Source organism: Camelus dromedarius, chromosome X, assembly GCF_036321535.1.
Source record: "Camelus dromedarius isolate mCamDro1 chromosome X, mCamDro1.pat, whole genome shotgun sequence".
Lineage (NCBI taxonomy): Eukaryota > Metazoa > Chordata > Mammalia > Artiodactyla > Camelidae > Camelus > Camelus dromedarius.
Window position 1 is genome coordinate 82401977 of NC_087472.1, and position 21144 is coordinate 82423120.

At 38.3% G+C, this 21144-nt stretch overlaps 1 protein-coding gene across 15 annotated transcripts in view; it reads left to right on the top strand.

Annotated features, from left to right (window-relative positions):
• CASK (calcium/calmodulin dependent serine protein kinase) overlaps positions 1-21144 on the top strand; it is a 314683-nt gene that overhangs the window by 187727 nt on the left and 105812 nt on the right. For all 15 annotated transcript variants that reach the window (XM_064483255.1, XM_064483254.1, XM_064483258.1 and 12 more), the window contains 3 exons: positions 8596-8698; positions 14423-14598; positions 19195-19317. In XM_064483255.1, the coding sequence (XP_064339325.1) occupies positions 8596-8698; positions 14423-14598; positions 19195-19317 (402 nt within the window). The remainder of the gene's footprint in view (positions 1-8595; positions 8699-14422; positions 14599-19194; positions 19318-21144) is intronic.

Consider the following 21144-nt stretch of genomic DNA (forward strand, 5'->3'; position numbering starts at 1 on the left):
TTCTAAAACAATCTTGTAATTTTAGGACTAGATGAAATTTGTGATGGTCTTCTTTCCTTTTTATCACTGTGATAAACTCTCCCAAGTAAATTGAAATAATCTCCTATATGTTAGAGAAAATAATGAAGTAATTCTGCAGTTTTTGTTTTGGTCCTAGTCCAATATTTAACCACTATCTGTCCGTCTGTGTAACTGCTGGCCCTGTAGTTTAATGCCATTTCCCCTTTTTTGTCATCTGAAATGAAGAAAAGTTAGTTATTATCCTCTGCATAATTGTTTCCCTGCAGCTTTGTTTACTTTACACTAAATAATATTTAACTCATTGGGCTTTATCTAACATTCTGATTTATTTCTGGGCACATACACTCTTCTAAACATCATGTTCTCCAGAACTTTTAGTTTGTTGTAAATATGATACATGAGACAGAATATTTTTAAATTGCTAAAGTAAAAATACTGTAGTTTTTACTTCCTCCTAGAGCCTCTGAGAAAGAAGATGATTACTGTATTGGTCTGGGAGGAATTTCGTGTGTGTGTGTGTGTGTGTGTGTTGTAAAAAACACATAGAACTAAACTAACCATCTTAACTATTTTTAAATGTACAGTTTAGTAGTGTAAAGTATATTTATATTGTTCAGTGGTGTTAAATATACTTGTGTTTATATCTAGAAATTTTTTATCTTGCAAAACTGAAACTCTATACCCACTAAGCATTAATCTCCCCTCCCTTTTCTCCGACCCTTGGCAACTTTCTTTCTACTTTCTATGATTTTGAATTTGTAGATAATTCATTTCAGTCACATCATAGAGTATTTGTCCTTTTATGACTGGCTTATTTTGTTTAACATAATATCCTGGAGGTTCACCCATGTTGTAGTGTGTGACAGGACTCCCTTCTTTTTAAGGCTACATACTATTCCATTGTATGTCTATAGCACATTTCCTATATCCAGTCATCTGTCAGTGAACATTTGGGTTGCTTCCACCTCTTGACTGTTGTGAATAATGCTGCAATAAATGCGGGTGTGTAAATATCTTTTCAGGATCCTGGCAGGATTTTTTAAAAATAGCTAAATTGTATTTATCTCCTATATGTTCTGTTTCATAAAATCTAATATAAATTGTTTTCTATATTGTACTATCTATTTTTCCACACCTAAGCCATCCCTTTTCAAAACACTAATTCTGTTTTAATCTCTCATTCCCTGGTGACCCCACTGTGACCAGATTTGAATATAAGCCTTTTCCTAATTCTTTTATGTGCCCTTTTACTTGTTCGTTCTGAACTTTCTGCTTTCTGTCTCTGTGTTCTTTGCTTATTCCTATATATCCTCTTCCGCTCACCCTTCCCCTTCCTCAAACTTTGTGGATAGCTTAGTTTTTTCTGTATACAAAAGATAGAAGTAGAAAAAAAGAAGTAACTGGACATGCTTGTTTGGTGCCACCTATTACTGATATCACCCCCCTCTCTTTATCTAAATCCCAACCCTGGTTAAATTCAACTCACCGCGCACTCCAGACCTGAACCCCGCCAGCTAAAATGAGGACTGCCGGGTACAAACACAGAAGGGTGCTGATTGGTCTTGCTTCAGATTCATGACCACAGACCTCAAGTGGGCCCCTGTGCTGCCAGCAGTCCTGCTATATTTCCTTAGTCTGGTGGTTCTCAAAGCATGGCGCCCAGACTAGTAGCATCAATATCACTCGGGAACTTGTTAGAAATGCACATTCTTAACCTCACCCCAGACCTTATGAGTTGGAAACTCTGAGGTTGTAGGTCAGCAAATCTGTGTGATTATGATACTTAAGTTTGAAAGCTTAGTTCATTCTATTCTTTGAAAATAACTTTTTCACACCTTCAGTCTTATCACGCTACCAACAACCCTCTCTTCTTCCCCCCTCCCACCTGATGGTGACTTTATTTCAAGTAAATGGAAAATAGAAGCCCTCAGAAGAGAACTTCCTCATCTTCTTACATCCACATCTGCCTTCGTCCCCAGGTGCCCAGTCAGTCCCCTGCCTTCTTCACTGTCACTAGGCCAGCCCCCTTCCCACTTGCACATTCCATCCCATCCCCCCTCTCCTGGGGTCTTTGCTTCCTTTCTACAGGATCTCTCCCATCAGCACACAAATGTCTCTCTTTAAAAAAACAAAACACAAAAAACCTCCCTGAAAATCTCTAGGTATTGCTATGTGGTCATCTACTGGATATGTTGTTATGTGAAAATTTGAAGTATCTGTGTGTATGGTCTCATTTTCAGAACAAAACAAAACAATGGAACGATAAGCCAAAAACTAATATAAGAAGAGAGGGGACAAAAGCTAGACCTCACTGAATGGTATTTGTTTGCAGTTTTGACTTTGGAACTTTGTGTACACGTCTTATATAATCAAAACGCCAAATTAACAAATTGAAAGTATAACCACAAGAATTCTTTTAAGTGACTTTAAAATAGGGTGGGGTGTTTTGTTTTTGATTTACATAATTTTAGACTTAAAGAAAAGTCACAAGAATCGTACAAGGAATTCCGGACACCTTTCACTCGGATTCTCCATATGTTAACCATTTTTCTACATTTGGTTTATTCTCACTCATTCACTCTTATCCATCTCTTTATCCATTTACCTATATATTTCCTAAAAATAAGGAATTCTCTTAATAGCCACAGTAAAACCATCAAAATCAGAGACTTTGTATGGAAAAAATGCTATTATGTAATCTACAGACCTATTCCAGTTTCATCAATTGTCCGAATAAGATCCTTTGTAGCAAAAATAAAAACAAGACCATGTATTGCATTTTAGCAGTTAAATCTCTGTAGTCTCCTTTAATCCCTTTAATCTGGAACAGTATTTGTAGACTATGGTCCTGTTACTTTCTAGAATGCCCCTCAGTTTGGCTTTATCTGATGTTTCTTCATGATGAGATCCAGTTACGTCCTTGGGCAGGAATACCACAGCAGTGTTGCCAAGTTCTTCTCAGTGAAGGAAACGTGTCAGGAAGCACGTGCTATTAACTGGTCCCATGACTAGCAGCAGTAATTTTGATAATAGTGTCTGCCAGGTTTCTCCTTTGTAAAATTACTATTTTACCCTTTGTAATTAATAAGTATCCTGTGGGGAACTACTCTGAGATTATACAAATATCCTGTCACTCTTCAAACTTTTACCCACTAGTTAGAGCTCTTTAATGGTTCTTACCTGAATCAATTATTATCATAACTGCCAAATGGTGATTTTTCTAATGCTGGAATTTCTTCTACTTTTATTAATTGATTTTCTACGGAAAGGAAAGCTTTTCCTTCTTACCATTTGTTTACTTATTTATTTATATTAGCATAAATTCATGAATTCTTACTTCATTGAATAGTAAAACAGTATTTTGACTGAGCATCTCTGGTAGGGTATATCCTACAGACAAAAAGAATCACAAAGGAATCTTAAACAGCCTACAGTAGTTTTGCTATTACTAATAATGTAGGTGTTGTTATTTTGAAACTTTTATACACACACGTTAAAGGAGAAAGCAAATGAGTAATTATGCTGATGTTATTAGGTACCGGCATTACTTGACAAAATCAAAGAAGTGAAGTTAAAACCCCTGTAATTGAGTAGGAAGAAACATCAGTATGAATTGGTGATTATTTTTCCATCTAAAAAATACATAATTTTTAGCTCTGTCCACTGAAAAGTCAAAGCAGTAATAACTCAATAGTAACAGTGTATCTGATACCTATATTGTGGGTTTAAATACCTTTTCCCAGTAGACAGAAATGGGGCTGTTGGGAGAAATGGTCAGTTCCAGATCTGGGGCAAGAAATGAAAAAGACAAGCCTCAAACATCTTGTGGCTAAAAGGAAGGAAGTTATCAGACTCCTAGAGTCTTAAAAAAGGGCGTAAAAGTTGACTTAAATAGGGGCTCTCACTGGCCAAAAATGGGACAATTCAAGCGTCAAAATGAATAATGGCTGCAATTGATTAAAACACATGAAAAAATATAAAAATTTAGAAATTCATAATAATACCAAAAAAGCTTTCATTGGTCACCTTTGGAGGTTGCCTAGAAACCAACTTGTTATTCTGGAAAAAGTTCAAAGCAGCTTTATTCATAATATCCAAAAACTGGAAACAGCCTAAGTGTTCATCAGTAGGAAAGTGGACAAACTGGTGTATATTCATGCAGCACAATACTTACTCAGCAATAAAAAAAAAATGAACTACTGATGACAACAAAATGGATGGATCTCAGAAACATGCTGAGTGAGAGTGGCCTTCCATAGAAGAGTGCATACTATATTGGCTTCGTGCATGTGAAGTTCTAGTACAGGCAAAACAAACTTGTGGTGAAAAAGCATCAGAATAGGGGTTTGCACTGGGGGCACGCATGGCAGCAGAGATTGAATGGGAAAGGGATGAGGGAGTTTTCTGGGATGATGGTAACATCTTGATATAGGGCTTTGCGGTGTACAGACATGCAAGTTGTCAAAACTCTCTAATAGTACTCTTAAGATTTGTGCACTTGACAGTTATGTAAATTTCACCTTAGACATAATTTTAAACAAACATGAAACTAATGATATGTGTAGCTGAAGTGTAGTGAAAAGATGGATTGATGATTGGGTAGAGGGATGAATAGATAGATATTTGATAAAGCAAATGTAGCAAAATGTTAATCGTAGAATCTTTGTGGTGTATATACAGCTATTTACTATACAATTCTTTTACTTTTCTCTATGTTTGGTAGTTTTCATAACAAAGTGTTGGGGAAAACCTCCATTTTGGAACCCTTCATTATGGAGCTAGGCATCAATGGCTGCTAAAATCATTAAATGAAAAGTTGATGGTGAGCTTTATAATGATGGATCTCGGCAGACAGCACCTGAACCCACTGATCAATCCTGTAGGAGAACTAGATATTATGTTCTTCCTGATGTGTTATAACAGATACACCACTTATGAAATATTGGGCCAAAAATCCTGAAATTGAACATGAAACTAATCAAGCTTCTAGATCTAACTGCCAATTTACAGGAAATACAGAAGATTAAGGAACATATTAAATGACTCCCTGTAAGTACCATTAGCCAAGCCCAGATTGTAGGAGGTTCCATAGGGGAAATTACTGAATATCTTAACTAATCAATGTCATGAACATTTTTAAAAAGGTCTGACGGGGAATATGTTGTAGAATAAGAGAGACTTAAGAGAGATTACCATCAAATGCAACGTATGGACCTCGAATACCATTTTGAACTAGCCAACTGTAAAAAAGACATTTTTTAGACAGTCAAGGAAAATAAAATGTGGGCTGGTATTAGATGATATTAAAGAATTATTCTTAATTTTATTGGGTGTGATAATGACATGGTTATTTTTTAAGTCATCTCTTAGAAACACTGAACTATTAACAGGCAAAATGGTATGTTTTTTTAAAAAAGAATTCAGAAAAAAAAATAATAAATGGTTGGAGACAGATGAAGCAAGGATGGTAGAATGTCCATAATTGTTAAAGCTGGATGATTGGTGCCTGGAGGTTTATTAATCTATTTTCTCCAGTTGTAAACATTAAAAAGTTTAAAAAAAGAAAGAAACTTCCTTGGCTTCACATTGTCTTATAGCTACATTTCATTTCTCTATTCCTACCACAGTAAAGTTTTGAAAGGTATCTGAATTTTCTATTTCCCCATCATCTCTTCCCATTCTCTCTTGAACCAAGTCCAGTGGGGATTTTTGTCTCTATCACACCACCAAAACCCTTCTTACCAAGGTCATCAGTGATTTCCAAGTTGCTAAATCTGGTGGTCAATTCTCATTTCTCATCTTTAATGACTTCTCAGTAGCGTTTCTGACTTTTCCCCCCTGCTTTACCATCTAGCCATTCTGTTTCCTTTGCTAGATTCTTCTCATCTTCCTCACCTCAGATACTGCTGGGTACCAGGCCCCAATTCTCTGACCTCTTCTCTTCTATTGGTGGTTCACTCCCTAAGCAATTTCATTCATTACCTTGGCTATAAATACTCTCTATATGCTGTTGATCCCAAATTTATATCGCTAATCCAGCCTTCCCTCTTCTATCTTGTGAGACCTCACACTCAATTTGTATGAAGCCAAATTCTTGACCCCTCTTTCAGACTCCTCCCCCTGTGTTCCCAGTTTCAGTAAGTGGCATCTTCATTTTCATTCAGATGTCCAAAACAAAAACCTAGTTGCCATACTTGACTTAACTCTTTCTCTCACACCCCATATCCAGCAGCAGTTCCTGTCAGATTTACCTTCAGAACATATCCTGAATTTGACCGCTTTCACCACCTTGATTCTGTCACTGTAGTCTAGTCCAAATCACCATCTTCTCTTGCCCAGACAACAGCAGAAGCCTCCCACCTGGTCTCCTTTCTTCCACTCTTGTGCCTTTGCAGTCTCTTCTCCATACAGCAGCTCAAGTGACCCTTTCAGACCTAAAACCAATCTTAATGCTCCCTTGCTCAAAACTTCCCGATGGCTTCCTGTCTTCCTTAGCATAAAACCCAGAGTTCTGGTCTTATCTTCAAAACCCTGGACAGTCGGGTCTTTGATCCTGTGGATTACACTTCCCACCACCCTTCCCCTTGTTCACTCCTTTCCCAGCACACTGGCTTCCTGACTCCTCTCCAGACACTCCAACCCCACTCTGGGCCTTTGTGCTTAACTGTCTTCCCCCCCAGGAGCTTGCTTCCACATGGCTTGCTCTGACATTCCCTCCCTTACTGAAGAGCAGCTCCCTAGTCTCCAAACCTGAAACACCTACCTCCTTACCAGCTTAGTTTTCCTCATAGCGCTTGATACTACCTAGTCTTACATTCACTTATGTGTGTTGGTTTCTTTGTTTATTGTCTATCTTTAGTTCCAATTTTATGGCTTGTCTCACTTAAGGATTTATTGAGAATATCTGAATCCACACTGATGAGAATTACATAAATCTCAACGTAACATTAACTTAAGCATAAATATAGTCAACAGACTATAAAGGGTGTGCTCTAGGATTCTGATTTAAGCTTCCACTTATCCTTCCTAAGAAGGTGACAACAACACTGGCCAGGAGACCCTGTCTGGGTCTAGTTTGTATTTTCTTTTTCTGCACACACCTGTCCTTTGCTAGGCTTGTTCATTTACTGTGCCCCACATGGGTGTCACGCTGAAACTATTGCTTTTTTCTTCGTATCTGTTGTCGTCCGTCTTCATTTAAGCCAGATGGGTGCTCCTTGAGAGAGAGCACTCTTCATCAGTTGGTTTCTGTAGAGGTTTGCTTGCTCTCCCGTAGACCCTTCTGGCTACTGTGTGTCTTGCCGCAGTTCGCTCACCACGTGCACTTCTCCTCTCCCCTCTTTCTCTCACTCACACACGTTCGAGGGTTCATCTTTCTTTGTGCTAGACTGTTGTAAAAGGTCTTTAAGCACCTGTGGACAAAAAGAGTAACTTCCAGGGTGGAACCCTGATACTTTCACTGGGCCGAGCAAGGATCCCTCCCACTTTGGCGTATCGGTCGCCAAACATCTCTGGGTGTACTAGCTCAGAGTTTTATTGCACAGTTCTCTGTATGCCCACTATCATGTATGCTAAACCTGAACTAAAACCATGTCATTTAATGTATGAGCAAGTATAGAGGAGAATGAAAAAATACTTTTTTCTTCTAAGCCTGAAGAGCTTGCCTCTTTCACTAACCCGTATTTTAAGAACAGGTCATATTATACATAATGTTAGTCATATTGGGGAGTATATAGTATTTAAGCTGAGACCAAAGGTCCCTACAATGAGATGCTTTCCTGACACCAGCCCCTAATAAGGTCCCAGACAGAACTAGATGCAGAGGACAAGGTCCTACAAAGAAACTCTCATTGTGACTACAAAGTGTATGATTCTTAGAAAGCCCTAGTCAAGCAGCTGCTCCTCGAAGGATATCTTTACCCCAGACTAGTGGCCAACCAAGTACTCTCCTTTCCCCCTGCTCCTTTCTCACCTGCCATTCCCACAGAGAGGAAGGGCAGATCCAGAGAAAAGACCCCAGGATGAGCACTGAATTCCCCAGGAGCCAGGCTCAATTAAACTCATTAAATCTGACTTTTCTTACTTGGGATTGGAATGAATTAAGAAGTCAGATAGTGAGAGGGTGGATGAAGAAAGGACCATCAGCATCCCTTAAGGGCCAAGATATAGTGGCACTATAGGTAAAGCCATAGCTTTCAAGGAACATTTTTGCAGGAATGGAAAATATATTTTTTCCTTAAACAAATGTACACTGTAACTCAAAGAGAATATTGCATAAAAAGGGCAGAGAATATGCCTGTCTCATCTGTCTTGAACATCCATGCTTCTGAGTAAATCTTAGCACCACACCCTAATCTTGGAAGCAAATAATTCCTGAAAAATAATTGGATAGAACAGGTAAGTTTTTGGAGAAATCAGCCAGAAGTGAGACTAGGACAAATAATTCAAGCATCCAAAGTAATTCCAGGAGTTTTAAAAGTATTACTTATATGATCATGTTACTTGGTTTTGTGTAAATTGAATTGTTCATCTTCAGTTAATCCTTGTCTTTGGTTTGTTTGTTTTTCTTTTCAGCCCCACTGTGTTCTACTTGCCTCAAAGGAAAACTCGGCCCCTGTTAAACTTGGGGGCTTTGGGGTAGCTATTCAATTAGGGGAGTCTGGACTTGTAGCTGGAGGTAAGAATACTTTTTTTTTAAAATATTTTCTTCAAAATCTGGTCACTTGCAGGCTGATGTAAAACTTTCAAACTAAATATGAGTCCATCCTCAGTGTTTCATACCCCATTCCGCCCCACACTAACCCACCCTAAAAAAGTGCCATGATATAATTTTGAATTTAATAATTCTGTAGTCATAACTAGAATTTTAGTCCCTTAAGAATAGACTCTGTCTTTTTACTCTTTGTATCCCCAGCACTTACCAGGGGACAGACCCAACATACAGAGATTAAAACCATATTGGAAGAAGGTGATATTTGGGGCAAAGTGACTTTTAAAGTTGAACTGATCAATTGAAGTCAAATCTGAAATATGTAGCTTAATTACCTTCAGGTTACATCAGTGACTAAGTTTTAATTTCATACTGTTTTCCTCTTTCCATTTGTGAAAGAGTCCTGCTCAAGCCATCAATCTGTGTACTTGGGAAGAGCGAGCAAATGTGAATACAGACTGGTTTTATTATTAGCCAAAACAAACATAATTAGAAAATTCCCATGCCAGGAAAAAAAAAAGAAGAAAAGTTAAAATGGAAACTTTCTTCACCAGTGTACAGTGGTGGATCCTAATTACAGATTCAAGTATTTGGGTTTTATTTATTCCTTTCAATAGACTCCAGCTTCGAATGCGGCCCTGTTTTTAGTTTTGTTCTTTAATTTTGCAAATTACTTGGTTCTCCATTCTACAAACTACCAACCTTTTAGTCATTGCTTTCTGTTTCCCATCTCCAAATGCTGCCAGCCTTTACAAAGAAAAAAAATAAGAGAAATATCAACAGAATCTTTTTAAACCAGTCATCTTTTAAGAATGCTTATATTAAGTTCAAGTACCTGACAAATGATGAATATCAAAATAAACCATTACACAGGATATTTCTTTTAATTTAATTCCCTATTACTAAAACATAAAGCAGTATTAACAGAGACCATCTTCTGAAAAATAAGCCATGAGTCATACTTGTACTCTTTAAAGTATTATTTTACCACATGGCCCTCTAAAATTAAATTATACTTAGATTTTCTTCTAGTTTTGCATTTTCTTCTAGCTCTGCAAGTTGAGGAGTTTTGAAAACTTATTTTTCCCTGTAATTCAAAACTTTTCATCTGTGATTAGAAGACTTACCAAATGGTCAGGTAACAACACACAGTTTAATCATAGAATCATTGAATCTCAGGATTCAAAGGGACCTTAACTTCTCTAGTCTTGTAACTTATGCTGGAACTCTCTCATAAAATACCCAGCAAAAAACTAAGCTCTAGTTTAATTCCTCAGATGGCAAAGAATTCACTATGTCCCAGGACATTCCATTTTTGGAAAGCTCCTTAAGTAAAGAAATGTTCATCCTTGCACCAAACAGAAGTCTGTCTTCCTGTAACTTCCACACAGTGGTCCTAATTCTGACTTTTGGAGCCACAGCGAACAATTTTAATCCTTCCACATGATAGCCATTCAAATGTTTGGAAACAGCTAACATGTCCCCCTAAGTCTTATCCACATTAACTTGCCAAGATTAATTTAGCCATTCCTCACATAAACTGGTTCAGAATCTCTGCTATGCACAAAGTACAGAGCCAGAACTGGGCAAAACTACAGGTATATCCAGCACACAGAAGCTTGAGGCTGTCGCTTCTTTTGCTGTGGATCTTACATTTCTATCAGGCTCCCCAAATTGCATGAGCTTTTTGGACAGCCATGTAACACTGCTGCTCATATTAATCTTGCAGTCAGCTACAAATCTTAAATTGCTGTTTTTAAACAAATGTAGCTATTAAACTAACTCTCAAATCTTAACACATCACCCCTGTGTTAAGACTGCACAATTAAATAACACATGATTTCTGATAATTACATCCCCAAGGTTGATGGGATGAAATGAAATAAAACAAATCCCTTTTATATACTATATACTGTCCATTTATAGGGATCTTATTTCTCTTAATCTGGATCTGCATCCTGTTAATATTTAAAATGGTATGGGCTTATATTGCACTGTGCATTTTGACTGAAGGCGAAAAACAGATTCATTAGATTTCCCCAGACATTTTCTACGTGTTAATCTATTTTCTTAAAGTCCACTAACCTTTCCCCTAAATAGTATATTTTTAAAGCTGATTTTAAACCCACAGTGTGTCAGTTATGAAAAGTTAATTTTTCTCAATGCTTTTAGAATTAAAATACTTTGTGATGGTCAAAATATTGTCATTTCTTAACATACCTTTCCCTGCAGTCTTGAAATAACTACTTCGAGCATTACAGTGTCTTTTAAAATACAACGTAGATAAGGGATAAATGATTTCTCTTCTAAAAAGCTTTCAAGTTGTTAAAGGTCCTTTTGAAAATTTTACCAATACTTATCAGCTCATTTGCTAATATTTAACAGAATACTATTTTCCTATCAGTTGGAATCTTTGATCACTCAGTCCTCCAAATAGAAAGGAATTCTCTCCTCTATGTGTTCCCTATAGTAAAAACCATTTACACGTCCCCTATGTGAAATTCAGCTGTTTGGAAAACTCACTTACACAGAAGATAACTAGGAACCTAGGATGTAACTATAATAACAGCAAGACCTTTCCCACTCTCACTACTCATTCATGGTTCTCTCAAGTGAGCAGCTAAGGACACACTCAGAGGCTGACATGCTTCCATTTTTCTGAAAGTTTTATAGATTTGTGTTCCTTCATACCTTGCACCTGCTATTCCCTCTGGTTAGAATGCCTTTTTGTCATTTTATGTGTCTGGTTAACTCTGTTCTTGAAGGCCGGCTAACAGTCAACTCCTCTGCAAAGGAAACTGACCTTCACCATCCCAAGTTAGGTAACCCTGCTCCTTCATTCCCATATTACCGTAGCTCTCTGGGCTGCGTACCTTCCTGTGACATTTGATGCATGGATTTGTAATTATATGAAAGATTGGGCTTTGTGAGGGCAAGGGTTTGGCGGCGGGGCGGGGGGGGGGGGGACACTATGGCTTATCCCTCTGTACGTCCACAACATTTCCACTGTGTTGAGGACCTAACAGGCACTTAGGAAGTTGTTACTAAATGAAAGAATCCAGTTTCTAATCAGTTTCCAGTTAATAGCAGATTTTATGGTACAAATTAGGAGAAGACAAGGCTAAAGTAAGCATAGAGAGAGGAAAGAAATGAAAGCCTGACAGAAAAAATAGATTGAGCAGATATCAAAAGTTGGAAAGCACAGCAGGCTTTTGTTTACTTTTTTTTATTGAAGTATAGTCAGGCTACAATGTTGTGTCAATTTCTGGTGTACAGCACAATGCTTCAGTCATACAGAAATACACATATATTCATTTTCATGCACAGCAGCCCGTTAATAATGAAGAAATCAACCCTTGCATGCCTCTGAAGTTCTCAGGGTGCTTTTCTGTTCTAGAGTAGAGTTCTTGCATTGGTATCCACAATGATAGTTCTGAGTCATCAAGAGAAAGATTAAATTATGTGCAGCATCTTGTGTAAAAGAAGTCAGGAAATTGTAGAAAGAAAACCATCCAGAATGATCAAAGTGAAAAGGTTTGGGTGCATAAAGATTCAAGTCCTAAAATATTGAATATGTAGCTATTCAGAACAACTCCCCCCACCCTGAGGTTCTAGCTAATAAGACTTTATTATGTTATCAAAAAAGTTAACATTTAAATAGTTTAAGTGTATATCTCAAGTGTCTCATATACAGTGAATGACATTTAATTTGGTTTGGTAATTCGCTTCCTGTTCTTAGAATTTTGTGGTCAAAGTCATAAAAATCAAGTGACCACAAAGAAGGAAAAGTCAAGCGATGATACATAAACCAGGAAATTGGGGAAGAGGTTGGTGTACGTTAAAGGTTAACTCCAGACCTTTCACATTCTACCAGTCCACATAAAATAAAAAAAATCATTCCTATATATTCTTTCTACCATGGTCTTTCCACCTTTCATCTATGAGCGAATTCTTGAACCAAAAGACATGTATCTTCCTCAAGGATGAACACTAGTTCTCCAGAACCAGGGTAGTCTTCAGTCCTGATAAGTGGAGAAAACCTCCCCTGGATGTCCAGGACCAGCCATGGTGGCGCTGACTGTTCCCAGACTGAGGCCTATTTTGAGTTGCTTGGCCTTCTCTCGTGCGGGCAATAGTAAGAGTCCAGTTTCAAAGCAGAATCCTAACCGTCAGCATGTACCTGACTGGGGCCCTGGTACCAGTACTCTGATCTCTTGCCCTGCTCTTCCCTGCTTTTGCCAGCTCCTGTCCATCAGAACAAGGCAAATTCCCCAAGGGCCCCGCCCTGTCCAGGCTATTAACGAAGAAGGAGGCTTACTTCTCATCATTTCAGCTTCTTTATGTCACTTGAGGAAGCCGAATGGGGCAATATGGAAATAAAAATCTTTCCGTCTAACCAGTATACAGCTTCACTGATCTACTGTACATGTTAAATAAAACTATTTTCACTCCCTGAACCCTAAACTTAATCTCTTTAATTATGGGGGAAGGAGGGGAACCCTTATGATCTGCAGCAAAGTCATATTCCCAGTACACAAGCTAAGAGCTGCAGTATCCTTCTCCATCCCAACTGGGTTTGACAATCACAAAGAAGACAATGATGTATTCCCTCGAGCTCGATTAGACGATCTCTGAGGCCTTTCATAAAACTCTGAACCACAACTCTGAGCTCTATATAAAGTATTGTGCAGTCTTCAAAATAAACATTATCTTGGACTCATGATGTTGAGGTAGGGACTGAGGGGGCAAAGGGAGGAGAGGAGGGGTCTGGCGCTGCATATAGAGCTAGAAGAGGTGCCAGGGTCTGGTGAGCAGTGCCCTCTCCCTCCAGTAATTTCCCTACAAGGTACAAGCCTTTTGTTCTGCAGTAGAAGAGAAGACTCCTTTGGGGATACTGAGTTAAAGATGGTTACTAGTGTGCAAGCAGCTGCTTTCAGATTCCTTTCTGAAACCTAGTTTTTGTAGGGAAAGGAAAAAAGAAAAAAGAAAAATGCCTTAAAGAAGATGGAGATAAAAGAGAATTGAATGGGAGGAGTTCATGATTTTGCTTTGGTTTATGTGATATTATTTGCTCTCATTCTCTTCAAATGTTAATGTTCAGTGGAAGCTGAAAAAATCCTATTACAACAAAATTTTACTAACCATTGTTAATTGCTACAATTAATTCCTAAAATCAACTGAACAGGGTTTCAGATTCAGAGTCATATTCCAAATAAAAGTTCTCAGCATTAGGTTTAATTTGAGAATTTCCATTTGGCAGTCAAAAGTAATCATTTTCTCCACAGATATTTTCTCACTTGTCCCCACCTCTCCCTGCCACTGCCTCTGCTCTGTATTTTTAGTAATTTTCAAACACGAGAAAACTAGAAAATTTATACAACTTCATGAAGCAAGACATAGGTAAATACTTACCATATACCCTGTGGAATTCAATAGGAAGTAGTAATGTTACAAGACAAAACAAAGTACCTACCCTGGGCTCAGTATTTTCAAAGGGTGATGGATAAATAATTTTTTCCTTCTGCCTGTTTTTCTTTGATTGTACAGAGGAGGGGAGAGGTGGTGAGAGAATATTTATATTATGAAACTTTTCGTTCACAGTGTTATTCTATTATTTTCAGTTTTCATGTGAGGGGGGAAAAGCCCATTTTATGTAAACATTTTTCCTTGATGTTGTTGTTTTAAATGTAGGACGCGTTGGAACACCTCATTTTATGGCCCCAGAAGTTGTCAAAAGAGAGCCTTATGGAAAACCTGTAGATGTCTGGGGCTGTGGCGTGATCCTTTTTATCCTGCTAAGCGGCTGTTTGCCTTTCTACGGAACCAAGGAAAGATTGTTTGAAGGCATTATTAAAGGAAAATATAAGGTAATCTATCATGAACGTTTTGTGTTTCCGCTGAGATTAAATTATCCTGAAAAATGTGCTTTGAAGTTACTATCTCTTTGGATTTCTTGTTGATTGTCACATCGTTACTTAGAGAAAAGTTCTTTGCTTTGCTTGTTGCGCAACATAGGCCTCAGAGTCAAAGTAAATTTCAGAGTCGCTGTTAGCAGAACTGTCACCCAGATGACTGGCTTTAAAGCAACCATTGCCTTGCACCTCCTTCTCCTTCCCTTTCCCTCTGTGCTACTGCTGAAGTCTATCCCACGTGTTTGATTTCCAACTCTGTGTTTAGTCTAGAAAACAGAAACCCTACTCCTCTTTGATACAGTATAAAAACCAGAGACCAGATAGATGTGCCCCCTTTCCTCCACGTGCCAATTGGCAGTGTAAGAATCCTGGGCTCTCGGAGTCACAAAGCCACATTGCAAATCAAATTCTTTCACCTCAAATACATTCTAGGAAACTACTCGTTTAACTAGTTCAAAGAAATTGGTTACTGCCCTGCTTATTTCCAATAAAATTCTAGCTCAGGAAAAGAATTTGGAATGCTCCTTGGAATTTATTGTGTTAGAATTTGACCTTTTATTTTACCCCAGGTAAGGTGTTTGTGGCAGACCTGAGCCCAGATTTTAAAGTATCCATTAGCTGCCTCATGACCGAGCCCGTTTATTCAGGCTAAGCTGGGAAATAAACTTCTTTGGCCCTTCTTTGTATAATTTGAGAAAAGGGCTTTATGTTTATAACTTTTTGCTTAATTTGTAACATGAAAATGGAAATTTAATCCAGGTAATTTAAGTAATTCCTTATCTTAATTTTAGATTTAGTGTCTATTAACTTTTATTTGTTTTGCTTTGTCATACATGTTACTTTATTGCATTTTATGTAGTTAGCCAGCACAGCTGAAAAACTTTCCATTTACATCCCAGGATAAACTGAAATGCCAGTATCACAACTGCATTTCATAATATGATTTGGAGCCGTTTTGGTGTGACTTAAACATTCGCGTTCATCTTTGGCTATTGTGAATTAGAGCTGCACGTACTATTCACAGACTTGTGATTAGTACATTATTACTTTCATTATTAAAAAATTAAAAAGTCATTACTGACAGTGTAAATGGCTACACCAAAAAGACCTAGGGAATTCTGGGAAATAAGCTTAAGGTGGGTCTCACTACCCTGGCTCTTACACTTTACTCCCCTATACCGCCCTGTGTGGCTGACAGAATAGGACTGTGTATGGAAAACGCGGGGAGTATGTGTCTGAATATCAAAGAAGAGCAGCTTATTTTGAGGAAGTTCTTTTTCCTCCCATTATGACTGACACATGTGCTTTCTATTCACCAGAATCACCACTGTTTCATTTTCCAGTCATTCCTGGTAAAACAAAACCAAACACACAGGTTTATACAGCACTAGACTCCGAAACTGCAGGGTCCCTCAAGTTTTTTCTTTCAATTCCTCAGTAATGTTAGAAGTTTATATAGGACTTGAAAAAAATTAAGAAAAAAAAGAAATGAAAGATATAACGTAGTTTCAGAGTTGAAGCCTTTCCTTTTAAGCCATAACCGAAGCTTGTGGAAGTGAGAAGGTGAGAATGGTTTATGCTTTTTTCCCCCCCTTGGACCTTGCGTACCCATTAGCTTCTAAGGGCATCCAAGTTTGTCTTTTATTTGGATTGAGATATATGCCAAAACTCTGTTAACAAAGAAGGATGTTTTAAGTATAGGTTTTTCTGCTTCTCTTAGAGTCAGTTGGCCACTGGGGAATAAAATCAATCTTTTCAAGGTAACTAAAAGCCTCAGGAAACTGCTTGTAAGTAATCATCCCCCTCTAATCCCTGGAAATTGTGAGTGGCAGGAATGCACAGTTACGGCTTTCTGGTCGAATTTTGCCAAGTGAAATCACAGATACTAACATATGAAAATAAACACAATTAGTAATGCATCAGCATAATAATAATACTAGCAATAATGATAGCTAACTCATACATAGCACTTACTATGTGCCAGGAACTATTCTAAGCACTTGACTTATATTAACTCGTTTCATCCTCACATCGATTTATGACGCAGGTACCGTATAATAAAATCTCCCACCTGCCTTTTTGAGTTATAAGCGTTTGCTAATAATAGAGTCTTCCTTTGTGTTTGTTCAGTTGCTAACTTCCTGGTTTCCAAGGCAATGTGCTTCATTCCAACAGCTTCTGGTATTTGATTTTGTCTATTTTTAAAGCATTGAATAGTTGACTTTGTTTCTTTGTTAAAAAAAAAAAACTTGGACTATTCACACATGTCCAAAAATTAAATTGTTTTTAAATTTCCTATTTTTAGTATTATACTAAGTCAGGTGGATGCTGCCAACAATATCATAATTTCTGTACCTGGGGAGTTGAAGCTTTGAGGTTGATAACCTATTTACTCTTTTACTCGTCTAACTCTACCTCTTGCTTATAGTCATGGCTTTCCTTACAAAAGTCTCAGGTTTTCAGCAGCTTAGTAACTGTGCTGTGATTGTGTCACCATTTATTTTTACATTTTTTGTTACTGAAAATTTCAAACAAACAAAATAGTGGAGATAATAGTATTAATTAACCCCAAGCTTTAATGCTTATCAACATGTAGCCAATCTAGGTGGTTTTGAAGCAGATCTCAAAAATGTCATTTCATCAGTCTGATGCTTCTTAACAAAAGAAATGTTAACAAAATCCTTGATCTCTATGAGTATTTTCAAGAAAATTTTGATGTACTACATTTAAATAGTTATAGTTTATAAACTGCTACTGGTCTTAAGTAATTTTAATTTAACTTTTTATTCTCATTTACTAGCTTAGTTGGTCATTTAAGGTAGATATCAGAGAGTATTATTTAGCTAAATTATATGCTAACATGTAATTTCAATTAACTTTTTTATAAAAGACAAAAAAAAATACATTTCCCAAAGTCTGTAAAAGATGCAGTGTCATCTTACGTCATTTGTTTCTGGATAGCCAGCTGATATCTACACTGCAGGAGTTCCAAGCTGCCTGGCTCTAGTATTCAAGTGTGACTGTTTTATGGCCCTGTTTTGTTCCCCCTTACTTACTCAACCTTCCAAATTTATTTCAACTACCCTTCTCTGCCAGAGGAAGAGAAAACCCTAGGTTGGACTCCCTCATTAAAAAGATGGGGGATACCTCTCAACCTCTACTCACTTCAGGCATCTCACCACCACTTTCAGATGATTTCTCAACCCCTCTCCCAAGGACAGGTCATGCAGACTTTAAAGAGTCCATCAGCTCCAGGATGGGGAAGAGGAAACAAGGCCATCTATCTGAGCCCCATCTAATCACTCACCTCCTTCTCTCACAAACTGATCTCAGTTTCAGTCAGCTGACAATATTTCAACAGTCTCATGGCACTCATTTTAATTAAGGGATCTGACAAGCAGAAGTAACTATTGTTTGGAATTCTGCCTGTTAGAAAAAGTATATGGAACATTTCTCATTCCCCATCTACAAGAACAGACCCTCACGCAAACCAGAGGGAAATGTCTAATGCTAACCCTTGGTCAAATTGTAATGATTCGTATGTACTGTCATGCAAGTTGTGATTTCATTTGGCTTTAAATTATTGTGGACTTTAATCAGTGCCGTGGCTTTAACCGGCAGAGACCTATGTCACCTTCTAAGGGAGAAAGATGGAGAATAAAACTCCTGGCACCAGACAGCTCCCATAAGCTCACTCACTCAGTCAGTTTCCTGATACTAAAGAGGGAGTGAGACCCTACTCCGTCTCTACCCTCCTCTCCCGACTTGTCTTCCCAGCTCCAAGCCCTAAGCATTCCTTTCCGTTCCTTTCCATTGTTTTCTTGGTTCCTGGTCTGAGACATACTCCTTTTCCCAGGAGCCTTCCAACTCTTCCTCACAGATCCATAGCCTTCCTTCAAATCTTGTCTCTTTTGAGCAACTCATAATTCTTTTAGTTTGACTTTAGTCACTTTACCTTGTGGCTTAATTGTCTCATCTTTAAAAGAGGAACAAAAGTAACTTCAGTAAGAACAATACACAAGTGAGTAGGGTTTTTTGTAGGGCCTATAGTAATGGTGTATTTCTTCCTAAGTACTGAAAATGGCGTACACTGACCAAAGTATCCTGTTAATGACTTTATGTAGCTTCACAATTACTGCTGATTCCAATTTTTAAAAGCAAAATATTAAAAAAAATTTTTTTTAATTTAAAATTTTTCAGTTTTATTTTAGTCCTTTCTGGATCAAAGTATTCTAGTCTCTTCAGAGCCTAGATTCTAGACTCTTTATGTAGAACCTGGGATCGTGAACATTCTATTCTTCGATTATTAAAAATATTGTAACTTATATAACAAGAACATATGTAAAGAATATTTACTGATGCAAAATCTCCTGTAAAGAACAATAACAACAGAAAAGAATTACATCTGTTCTCTTGTTCCTTAGAAATCAAGCCTTTAGAATCAGATTTCTCTATTTTGCTCTGAGAATTTTATTCACATTGAAACAGCATAGGAATATTAAATAACAGTGAATATTAACTTCTCTGTAATTTTCCTTTCCTCCTCTTCAGATGAATCCAAGGCAGTGGAGCCATATCTCTGAAAGTGCCAAAGACCTAGTTCGTCGCATGCTGATGCTGGATCCCGCTGAAAGGATCACTGTTTATGAAGCACTGAATCACCCTTGGCTTAAGGTACACAAGCTCCTAGGTGGCCGTCTGCACTTTGTTTGAACACTGCCAGTGACAGGAGTGCATTGCTCTGTAAGGTGCCCCTTTCCACCTTTTTTTTTCTGAGAGTTTTTTCATTACAGTTTGCTGTAAAGTTTTGTTCCTCTTGTTTGCCATTTCTGTACATCCTCTGTAAACATCTAAGAAGAGGCTGTTCCATTTGAGTGGCATTCAGCTCTCATCCCAAGAGGGTACAAAAGCGGATTAAGGCAGAATACGTCAGGGAGGAAGGCCTGTTTGTTCTCTACCAACACAGGCTCCAAAGATGTGCGGCCTGAACCACAGAAATAGGACTTACTGTGTGATCATTAAAAATTAATTATCTTTATTTTGGATGTGACTGTGTACTTTATAGCATTATTTTTATTTCAGTAGTTACTGGGTGTGGATATATTGTCTTTGGAAAAAGGCAGATTTTAAAAGTTCTTTTTATATCCCATCTTGCCAACGAGTATTAAAGAAATTTACAACTTTCCTTCGTACTCCTGACCCCATCCAGTTCACTTATTCACCTCTCCAGCATTTCCCCTACCCTGCATCACCAGCTTCCTATCCCTGTTGGATTTAACAAGCTACAGTTCATTCTTACTAAATACACACATCTTCTCCTGACCCCGCAACCCGCTCCAGCTTCTGCCCCTATTCTCTGCTCCCCTTGGCAGCAAAACTTCTAGAAAGTTATCTGTATGCACTTTCTTCAGTTTCTCCCATCTATTTCTCTTGAAAGACCCACCCTAGTCAGGATTGCTGTCCTACCAACTCCACTGAAACAGCCCTTGTCAAGTCACTAATGAGCTTCACACTACACAGTCCAGCACTCAAATCTCAGGCTTCTCCCTCTTGGCACATGAGCAACCTTTGACATCTGTCCTCCTGAAACGCTGTCCTCCCTTGGAGTCAGCACACCTCGCTCTCCTGGCTTCCCCTCCATCTCTCTGGCTGCTCCTTCTCAGACGGTGCTGCTTCTTCCTCGCCTCCCCTCACCCACCTCTTTGCCATGAAATGCCACAGCCCTGTCCCTGCCCCTCCTCCCCCCCTCTGCCTCCACTCAGACCCATGGGGACGTCATCTAGTTTTAATGGCTTTAACTGCCACTGTACCCTACTGACTGCTGAGTTTGCACTTCTGGGCGAGGCCTCTCCCCTGACGTGTTCTGTCTTAGTTTAGCATACAGTTTTGCTCCCTGATACCTCTCTGATTTCACCACTTACTACTCTCCTCTTCTCACTTTGTTCTGTCACATTGGCCTCCTTGCTGTCCCTCAGACAGCAGCCACATACTTGCCTCAGTGCCTCTGCATTAGCCGGGCCCTTTCCCTCGAATGCTCTCCCCCCAGATCTCTCCGTGGCTTGTTCCCTCACCATCTTCAGGTCTTTGCCTAGATTAGCAGCTTCTTAGCAACATCTTCCTTGGCCACCCAATTTCAAATTTGAGAGAAGGAATATCCCTGCCAACAGTACTCCCTGTCCTAGTTTTCTCCACAGCATTTGTCACCATAAGACACACTTAGGTTTTGCTTCCTTGTTTGTCTGTCTACTCCCGTAACGTATAAGCTGCGTAAGCGTGGGAATTTGGGGCTGTTGGTTCACTTCTGTGTCGAACCTTTCAAAGTGTCTGACACGTAGTAGGTGCTCATAAATATTAGTTCATGATTTAAAGAATAAATGAGTAAATGTTCGTTTTACTATACCATGCTACTTTCCTGGAAATTATGCAAAATAATAATATATATTAAAATGCAGATTACTAATGTATCTTAATGGTGATGACATGGAATAATAATACTATGTT